Below are 12345 nucleotides of genomic sequence, written 5' to 3' on the forward strand. Positions count from 1 at the left end.
TAAAACAGGCCTCAAGGACCCTCGTGTTGACTCTCTGATCAAGTTTGAACACCAATGGCCATTTTGGTGCATCATTTTTTTATGAAAAAAATTAAAACCACAAATTTCAATAATTTGGACCAGTTATTGACTTGATCATCTCGTGCAATGTGAAGATGGTACTCATCATAAAACAAAGAAGGTTCCCCTTTATCTGTGCAGTGCCACTCGATCATCCTTAGCCTCTCTTCTGGCATTTATTTGCCAGCTTAATCGATTATTTCCACTGTATGCTGTTGGAAACGTCACAAGTAGGGACTAAAAATTACTTCATGGCTTGGGATATCTTGTGTTATCTTGGTCGCTTTCCCAAGATAACAAGTCTTGTTTTACTGGAATTCTTTATGCCACAACCCAAACAGGAAGGCTGGTCTGATTAGCTCTTTGTTTTGGTTCCCAGGCCTTCTTCAAACCCTGTGTTGGCATGTTTTTTAGTTAATCTCATACGCCAGTACATTCCTCTGCATCAATCAAGGTTGTAAATAAGGACTTTCCAAGATGCTGGTTGCCATTTGTTTTTATGTCTCATTTTTACTGACCTCAATCTGAGCCGTGTGTTTAGCATAATACTCCAAGGCTTCATCTCCTTCGCCCATCTGACTGCCAGGCTTCAGCATTTGTTGCAGCTCTTTGTTATGGCGTGCCAACTGAAAGAATAAGTAAGGTTATGAATGTCAGGGCCAAAACTGTCACATTCCTCCACAGCTCAAGTTCAAAAGCAACCTAAAATGTCTTGTTTTGTAAAAGACACACTTCAGGCATTCCCTCACATCAATTGATCCCAAGGTGCGCACTTCCTTGCTTACAACTGGCAGGTGGCACTAGAAGACTTTATTCATTCTTTCTCTTCCTCAAAAATGGTGGGGCACAACAGCCACCAACTCAACTGTGACTACATTCCTCAGGTACATGCACTTCTAAGTCGTGAAGACTCAGCTACTGCTGGGCTAATTAAAAGAACATCCAGGTTATTGGGAGATAAACCGTCAAACACCAAGAGGCTATTTGGGGCAACAGTTTTGCTGAATCAGTGCCAGTAATCACATCTAGTCAAGAAATAACTTTCTTATCCTTGAGCTCAAAAGTTCTCAGTCTTTCACATCCTGTCACATCCAGCTGTGAATGGTATTTGGACAATTAAACAACTAACTGGAGGAGGCTCCACAAATATCCCCACCCTCAATGATGGGGGAGCCCAGCACATGTGTAAAAGACAAGACTGAAGCATCTGCAACCATTTTCAGTCAGAAGTGCTGAGTGGATGATCCATCTCGGTCTCCTCCGAAGGTGCCCAGCATCCCAGGTGCCAGTCTTGAGCCAACTTGATTCACTCCACGTGATATCAAGAAATGGCTGAAAGCACTGAGTACTGGAAAGGCTATGGGCCCGGACATCATCCCAGCAACAGTACTGAAGACTTGTGATCCAGCACTAATGCAACCCTAGATGAGCTGGTCTGGGGGGAGGTGGCGTAGTAGTAATGTCGCTGGACTAGAAATCCAGAGACCCAGGCTAATGCTCCAGGAGAGATTGGGGGGGGGGGTTGCGCGTGGTTGGGGGTGACGGAAACACAGGTTCAAATCCCACCATGGCAGCTGGTGGAATTTAAATTCAATTAATAAATCTGGAATTAAAGGCTACTCTCAGTAACAGTGATCATGTTGTCAAAACTTATCTGGTTCACTAATGCCCTTTAGGAAAGGAAATCTGCCGTCTTCATCTGGTCTGGCCTGCATGTGACTCCAGGCGCACAGCAATGTGGCTGACTGTTAAATGCCCTCTGAAATGGCCCGACAAGCTACTCAGTTGCAACAAACACTATGAAGTGTACAAAAAGGAACGAAACCAGACGGATCATTGGGCATCAACCTAGGCACTGGAAACAACAAAATCCCTGTCGACCCTGCAAAGTCCTCCTTACTAACATCTGGGGGCTTGTGCCAGAATTGGGGGAGTGGTCCCACAGACTAGTCAAGCAAAAGCCTGACATTGTAAAGTATGATTCCATGAATATGCCGAGGTCCCAGACACCAACATCACCAGCCCTAGGTATGTCCTGTCTCAACTGCAGGACAGACCTACAGAGGTAGTGACACAGAGTTATACAGTCGGGAGGGAGTTGCCCTGGGAGTCCTCAACATTGACTCTGGACCCCATGAAGCCTCATGGCATCAGGCCAAAAGATGGGCAAGGAAACCTCCTGCTGATTACCACCTGTCATGAAGATATTAATGTATATAGTGTTATGGGAAATTATTTTAAATTGGACTTGTAGTAGGGTATGTGACTGTGGGTGTGAGTGTGTGTCTTAATTGGATTAAAGCCAGCAGTCTGGGTGCTTTGATGTATAGTAGTTTCGAGATGTTAAACAGTAAGGTAGAGGGTACATTTGCATTTTGTTGAATAAACCATTCAAAGACCGGAGGGTGAAATCTTGCACCGAGCTAGGAGACACCAAAACAGTATGTTTATATTACTAATAAAATTGGTACTATGGAAGGGGTTTTATTGTTAGAAGAGGCGAAAATGTGGAGTTCAAAGGGCCTGGTGATACAATGAGAATTTGCATTCAAAGGGAAGGCAATATACAGAAAATAGTTTTGTGTGTGTAGGTCAGAGGCATGCCATCTGTAAGCCTACAACTGTTCAAAGGTACCAAATTGAAATGAACCTCATTTTGAATTCGTAAGATAAAATGCACTTTGCCTGGTGTCTGTTTAAATCTATGGGTTATTGCTGCCTTGGGGAAGATTACCTGGGAGTGATTAATTTGGAGATTTGTTTAATAGTTATTATGGCAGTAATTTGTAGACACATGTGTTTAATTTCTCGTTAAATTAATAAATGTTTAATTTATATAAAAAAACCTCGAGGCTTGGTGGTTTCATTTCTGAATTCAGAGTTGCATCTCAAACATACCAATTGAAAATATAGGTTACGACAGTTGTTTAAAGTTTCCCTCTGGGATTTTAACTAACTCAGCCTTTACCAACTGCTGTGTCATAACACATCTCCTGCACCCCCTCCTCCCTCTCAGCTGATGAATCAGTACACCTTCATGTTGAACACCAATTGGAGGAAGCAAGGGCACAGAATGTACTCTGGGTGGGGGGACTTCAATGCCCATCACCAAGAGCACTCGGTAGCGCCACTACTAGCCAAGCTAGCCGAATCTTAAAGGAGACAGCTCCGAGACTGGGTCTGCAGCAGGTGGTGAGGGAACCATCATGAAGGAAAAGCCTACTTGACCTTGTTCTCACCAATCTTCCTTTTGCAGATGCATCTGTTCGTGACAGTATTGGTAAGAGTGACCATCACAGTCCTTGTGGAGACGAAAATCCATCTTCACATTGAGGATACCCTCCATTGTGTTGCATGGCACTACCACTATATTAAAAGGGATAGATTTCAAACAGACCTAACAACTTAAAACTGGGCATCCATGTGGTGCTGTGGGCCATCAGCAGCAGAATTATATTCAACCAAAATCTGTAACCTCATAGCCCAGCATATCCCTTGCTCTACCATTACCATCAAGTTGGGGGACCAACTCTGGTTCAATGAAGAGTGCAGGAGGGCATGCCAGAAGCAGTACCAGGCATACCTAAAAATGAGGTATCAACCTGGTGAAGCTACAACACAGGGCTACCTGCATACCAAACAGTGGGAGCAGCATGCAATAGATAGAGCTAAGTGATTCCACAACCAATGGAATAGATCTAAGCTCTGCAGTCCTGCCACATCCAGTCATGAATGATGGTGGACAATTAAACAACTCACTGGAGGAGGAGGCTCCACCAATATCCCCAACCTCAATGATGGGGGAGTAAGCACATCAGTGCAAAAGACAAGGCTGAAGCATTTGCAACAATCTTCCGCCAGAAGTGCTGAGTGGATGATCCATCTCAGCCTCCTCCAAAGGTCCCCAGTATCCCAGGTGGCAGTCTTCAGCCAACTCGATTCACTCCACGTGAAATCAAGAATCAAGAAACAGCTGAAGGCACTGGATACTTCAAAAGCTATGTGCCCTGACAATATTCCGGCAATAGTAGGATGACGTGTGCTCCAGGGCTTGCCGCACCCTTAGCAAAGCTGTTCCAGTTCAGCTACAACACTAGCATCTATACGGCCATGTGGAAAATTTCCCAGGTACGTCCAGTCCACAAAGGGCAGGACAAATCCAACCTGGCCAATTACTACCCCATCAGTCTACTCTCGATCATCAGTGAAGTGATGGAAGGGGTTGTCGACAGTGCTATCTAGTGACACTTACTCAACAATAACCTGTTCACTGATGCTCAGTTTGGGTTCTGCCAGAGCCATTCAGCTCCTGACCTTCTTACAAGCTTTAATCCAAACATGGACAAAAGAGCTGAACTCCCGAGGTGAGGCAAGAGTGACTACCCTTGACATCAAAGCTGCATTTGACCAAGTATGGCATCAAGGAGCCCTAGCAAAACAAACTCAATGGGAATCAGATGGAAAACCCCCCCACTGGTTGGGGTCATACCACTCCTTAACACAAAGAAACATGGTTATGGTTGCTGGAGGTCAATCATCTCAGCCCCAGGACAACGTTGCACGAGTTCCTCAGAGCAGCCGCCCAGGCCAAACCATCTTCAGCTGCTTCAAAAATGACCTTCCCTCCATCATAAGGGCAGAAGTGGAGATGTTTATGGATGACTGCACAATTTTCAGCACCATTCGTGATTCCTCAGTCCGTGTCCAGATGCAGCAAGACCTGGACAACATTTTGGCTTAGGCTGAATAAGTGGCAAGGAACATTTTCACCACACGAGTGCCAGGCAATGAGCATCTCTAACTTGAGAAAAAAATAACCATCTCTCTTTGACATTCAATGGCATTATCATCAACCAGAATCTGAACTGGACCAGCCATGCAAATAATTTGGCTACAAGAGCAGGTCAGAGGCTGGGAATTCTACAGCGATTAACTCACCTTCTGGCTCCCCAGAGCCTGTCCACCATGTACAAGGCACACGTCAGGAGTGTGATGGAATACTCCCCACTTGCCTGGATGAGTGCAGCTCCAACAACATCTCCAGAAGCTCAATATCATCCAGCATAAGGCTGTCTGCTTGATCTTAAACATCTTAAACATTCTCTTCCTCCACCACCAACACACAGCAGGATCAGTGTATATCATCTACAAGGTCCACTGCAGCAACTCACCAAGGGCCCTCCCAAACCCATGACCACTATCGCCTGAAAAGACGAGGGCAGCAAACACTTCGGGACACCACCATCTGCAAGTTCCCCAGGACATGGTTACACCTTCAAGTCACTCACCATCCTGATGTAGAATCATATTGCTGTTTCTTAACTGTCGCTGGGTTCAAATTCTGGAACTCCCTCCCTAACTGCAATTGGGGTGTATCTGCATCAGATGGGTTGCAGTGGTCTAAGAAAGGGGCTCACCACCACCTTCTCGAGGGCAGTTAGGGATAGGCAATAAATGCTGGCCTTAGTGGCAATGCCCACAACCCATAAAAGAATAAGTAAATAACAAATAAAGAATAAACAATAATAAGTCAAGTTTGAAATAGAGATCAAACTCTTAGAAACAAATGTCTGAGCTGAGGTGCTACAATTGATCGCAGGATGGGGAACACAAAATAAGGTGGGGTTCTGCCCCCATTGCTAACCAGTAACCTCTGTTGGAAAGAGGATGTTTGGGCAGTGAATGAGGGAGGATGGGGTTCTACCATGAAGCGTTCTCTCTCCGCCACTGTTGAAAAGCTTGCTTAGCCTAGTCTCTCATGAAGAACCACTAAGCAAACTTGGATGGTTTTGACATGGTTACACCAATAGTTACCCAGAAAAGGTTAGAAGAATTAAAGCCTCTTCTGGGTAACAATTATAAAGACCCAGACCGATCCCCCCCATGGAACTCGCCCAACACCTCCGACCTCCCCCCATCCAAGGGGACTACCCCACTCCTAACTAACAACCTCCATCCCCACCACAGTCTTCCCCACCCCTGGCCCCCCCCGCCAACCATAGGATTGTCCCCACCCGCATGGGGCTCATCATTGAATCATCCCCATCCATGCCCAGGCCCAATTTTCACCCTGCCCACCCGACCTCTGAGGTTGGACCAGGTACCCACCCTCACCCTGATGTCTGACCACTCCCCCAGCACCACCCGAAATTCCAACTCCCCACGCCCTCCCGATGCCCGATCCCCCCGCCGCATGTCTGACACTCCCAGCCCCCTACACCCCCGCCAAATGTCCAATGCCCCCCAATCCCCCGAATGTCCGAAACCATCCCCCCATTCCCATCCAAACACCACCCCCAAATCCTATCCACTTACCTTCTCTCTAGCCTATCAATTTCAATCGGACCTTTAAACTTAGCTGCTTTATGGCAGCGAGTACCGTTAAAAAAAAAGGGCATGTCCTCCTTCAATTCGACAGAGCTGGACTGCGACGCTGGACTTCAGAGAAAGCTGCGCTGCCTGGATCTCGCCCGGCCAGAGTTGGAAGGTCAGGCGAGGCAGGCACGGAAGAAACTTAACTCAAGTATTTGGGCACGGAGTAGCAATCCGACGCTGATTGCCACCCCAAGGAAATTACATCCCATGTTACGTTGCACAATAAATTTAATTTTTAAAATGTTACTTGTAACAAAGGGGAAATGTCATTGTGCTACATTTGAAGAAAAGCCTCCTTTTAGTATCATGGGCAGCTAGCTAGAAAATTAACTGTGTGTCATTCCTGCCATCCCAGACACAAACACAGCTTTGTTGTACTATCCTTGGTCGAAACCACGTTTGATGTCAGTGTTTACCTGGTGTGCAAGTATATAAATGTTGTGGCCGACATTTCTGGGTGATGCTGCATGATCCTCGCCATCCTCAGTTTCCTCAAACTCCACCTCTCCCTGGAGGTAGGCCTTCTTTATCACTTCAACCTGAAAAAAATCATTGGCTTCATCAACAAAGAATATAACCTTCAAGGGAAAAAAAAACTATTTTTTCATTAAAAGGCCCCTTACCAGTTCCTTGGGCCTCATGTTATAAAGTATCCTCTCTGCATTTTCACTGTCATGCCTGCTCTCCATTATTGCCAGCAGAAGTTTGGAGGCATTATTCTGTTGAAAGAACATGTCACCTTGTCAGTAAGTGGAAGACTGCCATTTCTAAAAATAGCATAACTTTGAACAGCATGATGAAATCTTAATAACAAGTAGTGATAGAGGTATTAACGAGTCTACAAAATACTAAGTCACTGATTGCTGCTTATCCACTATCATGGCCATATCTGATCTTTATCATTTAGAAGTCCTGTTCAAATTAAGAGATTAATTGAATACATGACAAAGGTGTCATTAACATTCAAGGAAAAATAGCTTCAATTCAATTCAAAGAAAGCACCTTATTGTAAAAGTAGTACACACACGCGCCAATATATATCTCATATACACTATGACTAAATTCCCATCCATTTGCTCAGCAGCAATAAATTCATTCCATGGTGCCGGTCCTGTACTAGCCTGACCCCTTCAGTAATCTCTACCCCTTTTTCTGACAAGACGCTCTTGATATTGTCTATCCAGTACTTGCTTGGACTTGGGTTCCATGGATCCATGGCTGTTGGGACACAAAAGGTATTCCAGCACTTTCATTCTTAAAATATGCTCAAACCATCACAGTCTCTCTCGGATCTTCTACTGTTACTAGTCTAAGTCACGTTATTATATCATTCCTGAATCTTTGCATCCTGGATACCCCCAGTGTTCCTCTCAAACAATTGATCTCTGTTCTTTGTATCTTTTGCCTGGCAGCTCATTGAACATCCCAACATTCAGATCCATATAACATGGGATAACCATGTTAAACTTCTATCTTTATTTCTTTTACCAAAGTATCAAGTAGATTTACCACCCACTACAACATGCTGCCTGAATTAAAGGGTCTAGTGAATTGAATTATGCTGGCTGAGCGCTCTTATTTGTATCGCCTGGAAAGGATATTATTTTCAAGTCACCATCAGTTATAGAGTGGTAGTTGATTTCAGGGTTGAGAGAATTTCACAACAGCATTGCTGATGAAAGTAAGGTGCCAAGCAGCAAGGGGACATTGCAGCATAGATAAAAGGTTGGTCAACAAAGATAGAAACACAGTAGCGAAGGATGTGTTTTTCCAGACTGGAGGAATGTAAACAACGGTGTCACTCACTCAGTTAGCAAATTGCTTTTCTCAAAAGTAGATAAGGAAATGATGGGGACTCAGGTATATGGGACGGAATATGAAAACTCTCACGTAACGTAAAAAATAGGAAATGGTGCAGAGACTGTACACAACTGCAGGGGGACAAGGACAGGTTAGTATATTTTGCAGATAGACACCTGTCAAAACTGGGTGGAGAGAAATGGCAGGTGGTCCACTTCTTGGAGAAAGACCAAGGAGAGAAAATATATATTACTTATCTAAGATGTTGTCATTTAGAGGAATTCGGGACTCTAGAATACAAAACTTTACAAGTGGAAGGAAAAGTTGACGAATCTTTACAAAAGCACACTTATTGGGTCCTAAGATTAATATCTAGGGATACAAAAACAATGAAATACTGTTAACAGCAGACAAACCATTGGGTAGATTACAGTTACTACTGTGTTCCCAGTTTGGGATGCCCTACTTTAGGAAGGATATCAACGTAGAGAAGGGATTTGCGAAGAGGATACCAAGAATCAAGCCTTTAGTTGTGAAAAGGGGCAAGAAGAAAAGGAGGGCTCTTTTCAAAAAGAACAGAATGGTTAAAAGGGGATCCAATAGGTATGTTCAAAACTTAAAAGCTTTGATGAAATAAATAAGGGTAAACTAATTCTACTGGTCAGTGAGTCAGTAATTCGAAAACATAAATTCATTACCACAAAATGTATAGAGGTTAGGAGAATTTCTTTTAAAGGATTATGATGATAATGGATTACTTGACACAGGTGGAAGCAGAATCCATATTTGCTTTTCGAAGGGAAGTGGATAAATATTCGACAAAAGAAAAGTCAAAATGATTGAAAGGGAAATGACAGAAAAGTGGGACTAAACTCTTTCAGAGAGCCAGCATTAGTGCAATGGGCCAAGTGGTCTCCTTCTGTGCTGAGAAATTCTGATTATTGCCATTGTTTGTGTAAATGACCCCAAAATCCTAGGATCTAATGAAATGCGAAGTAGAACAATTTAAAACTTGACCCTATACCAAACAATTGCACATCTGCTCTTTTTTTTTTGAAGTTTCAAATTCCATTAAAAGCCATGAAGAATTGGCTGATTATGAGTGTTAATTGTGTAAGGTTAAGTATATAGAGGTGAAGGACATTTATTGGATGGTTACTTGAGCACATATAAAGAGACACTTATTGACACTGATGTTGGTTGGTAGAGTTAGGAGTTATACGTTTGTAATGTTTCATTCATGAATACATTTAAAACTGAGGAAAAATTCACATCTGGTTTACACCTTCACTAACTTTCTGTCAGGAATTTAACAATGGAGGAATATTAAAACATTTCAAATATCAATGTCTAAAGAAGCATCCCCAGCTCTGTCACCCTGCACCTAAAATCTCTGGACTGAACTAAGTGGAATAGGTACCAACAGTGAGGAACATTCACTCCACTCAGGCACCTCAACTATATCAGTCTGGAGACTCAAAGATGGTCATGAGTTTCTGTGCGTTTTTGAGTGAACAATGGTCTCTCTCTTTTCCCTCTATTTTCTTTACTTATCTACTAAAGGCATTGAACATGGAACCACTATGCCCTCCCTCCAATCCAGCAACCACTTTATGAGAGAGGCTGGACAGCAAGTATCAGCCGCTTATCCCACCATCGTAACTAGGCCCAAGCCCGTCCTTATCTGATATGCGCCACATGAACTTTCCAGCCACGGCCATCTATGGCCAGCTAATTGTTTCCTCTCCCTCGCCCAAGGGCTTCTGAGGGGTAGAAATTGGTCTAGGATAATGGAACAAAAGGGGCAGTCTTGGTTACTAGTTTTCTCCCCTATCCGACACTCAGTTCCACTCTGCAATTCCTCCCAAAGTGAATTTCTACCTGAGGCCCAAGGTCCCCTCCCAACTGAAATCAACAAACCCAGCGAGGATGAAGAATCCAACCCAGAGCCTGTTGGTTTTCCTGAAGGTACAAATGATGATGAGTGTAAGCCACCAGGCCATCAGGAATGTGAATTAGGAATCAACCAGTTATTTTATTTTTTGCTTAAACATAGTATGGGTGAACAAGGCCCATCCATTAGGCTCTCTCTTCCTACTTGCCTTCAACTCTAGCACGAGGTCCATTCGTTTTTTCCCCAGTGGATTGATATCATTGAGAATTAGCGCAATGATGATGTCAATTCCATTCGATTCATGAGTGGCAATACAGTTCTGTACAAACAGGTTTTTTAAAAAAAGTCATTTGAATCATGTTTCCTCTTCCCATTTAAAACACTCGTCATCAAAATAATAATTTAAAATTAGTCAAAACATCTACTTAGCAAGTCTCCCATTCATGGAAACAATATTTAACAAACCCACACTTGAATACCTGAGGTTAGTTAACTACCTGTATGTTAGGATGAAACAAGAGTTTGATACACCACTGGAGAGGAGAGAGAGACAGGAAAAAAAAACATTCCCAACAAAAACAGTAATATATAGAAGCACCATCAGTGCTACAGACAGCTTGCCCTTTCTAATTAAGTGCCAGCCATGGCTCAGTGTCTCTCACCTCAGAGTAAGAAGATTGTGAGGTCAAGTCCCACTCGAGGCTGGAGCACAATATCCAAGTTGTAATATTCTCAGAGCAGTACTGAGGGAGTACTGCACTGTCAGAAAATAGCTTCGATAATCATACATAATGTGGGTGTACTTTTTTTGGATTATTATGGACAGGTTGGCCATCTCTGGATTATTTACAGTGAATGGCTTAGCCAATTAAAAACAAAAGGGTACACACAGCAGTAATAAAATCACTTCCAGTCAGCAGTGCAACCAATACCTGGTTCTCATGGCAGGGTCCTTGACAATATTCAGTTAAGCTCTCCAGTGTCTGATTGATGAGGGACACATTCTTCTCGTTGATGTAGAGTCCCAGAAGGCCGAGCCCACCAGTGGTGCTGCCACAGATGCAATCCAGGAATTGCAGTGTCTCACAGACCAGGTTATAATTAGTCTTGTTGTTTTGGCATCGCAAGAAGTTCTGAGGTGAAATCAGAAGGATAATTAATATCCACAAGGATTTTCTGTTTGGCTTCACACGTTTTAGCAGGTGTTCAAGTTTAGAGGTGACTCCTCAATTGCATTTGGGAAGATTTCCACAGGCCTCATCAAAATTGTTAGTAAAAGGAAAATCAATTAAGAAACCAGCAGATTTTTTTTAAAAAAGGCTTTGGTATGGAAAAGTGACTGAAAGATCTCAACATTGTCACACCTGGCCAACATTTATCCCTCAACCAGCATCATGAAACCGATTGTCTGCTCTTTTTCTTTATTTTTTTTCATGGAATGTGGGCATCATTGGAAAGGCCAGCATTTGTTGCCCATCCCTAATTGCCCTTGAACGGAATGGCATGCTAGGACATTTCAGAGGGCAGTTAAGAGTCAACCATATTGCTGTGGGTCTGGAATCACATGTAGGCCAGGCCAGGTAAGGATGGCAGATTTCCTTCCCGAAAGGACATTATTGAACCAGATGGGTTGTTTATTATGATAAACAACGATAGTTTCATGGTCACCATTACTGAGGCTAGCTTTCAATTCCAGATTTATTAATTGAATTTAAATTCCATCAGCTGTCGTGGTGGGATTTGAACCTATGACCCAGAGTATTAGCCTGGGCCTCTTACTAGTCCAGTGATATGACCACTACTCCGCTGTCTTCCCAATTATTTCATTGCTGTTTGTAGGTGCTTGCTGTGCGCAAATTGGATGCTGCACTTTCTACCTTCAGACTTATCAAAAAGCACTTAATTGGCTGTGGAGCACTTTGCGATGTCCTGAAGTTGTATAAGGCACTGTAGAACTGAAAGTCAGTCTTTCTTTCCACTGACATGGTAGCAGGCAGTAGTATAGTCTTAAATCATGATTACAGATTAGAAAACGCTTAAACAATAACAGCGAACATTTAAATTTAATTTAAATTTCAGCAACTCCCTGGTTACATCTTAGTTGAGAATTTTCTGGTCTTCTACAGGATTGAAAGGTCCCTGTTTGGACAGCTGTTATTTACAGTTTAAATAACATTCCACTGTATCTACTGTTAAAAATGCCCAGTCAGAAATGC

At 43.2% G+C, this 12345-nt stretch overlaps 1 protein-coding gene across 1 annotated transcript in view; it reads right to left on the reverse strand.

Moving 5' to 3' along the window:
• Window positions 1-12345, reverse strand: part of itpr1b (inositol 1,4,5-trisphosphate receptor, type 1b) — a 490770-nt gene that overhangs the window by 138427 nt on the left and 339998 nt on the right. The window contains exons 45-49 of the mRNA XM_078543785.1: window positions 11062-11262; window positions 10338-10448; window positions 7059-7154; window positions 6852-6974; window positions 579-686 (exon numbers count right to left, since the gene is read on the reverse strand). Coding sequence (XP_078399911.1) covers window positions 579-686; window positions 6852-6974; window positions 7059-7154; window positions 10338-10448; window positions 11062-11262 — 639 coding nt within the window. The remainder of the gene's footprint in view (window positions 1-578; window positions 687-6851; window positions 6975-7058; window positions 7155-10337; window positions 10449-11061; window positions 11263-12345) is intronic.

Source organism: Cetorhinus maximus, chromosome 6 (assembly GCF_964194155.1).
Source record: "Cetorhinus maximus chromosome 6, sCetMax3.hap1.1, whole genome shotgun sequence".
NCBI lineage: Eukaryota > Metazoa > Chordata > Chondrichthyes > Lamniformes > Cetorhinidae > Cetorhinus > Cetorhinus maximus.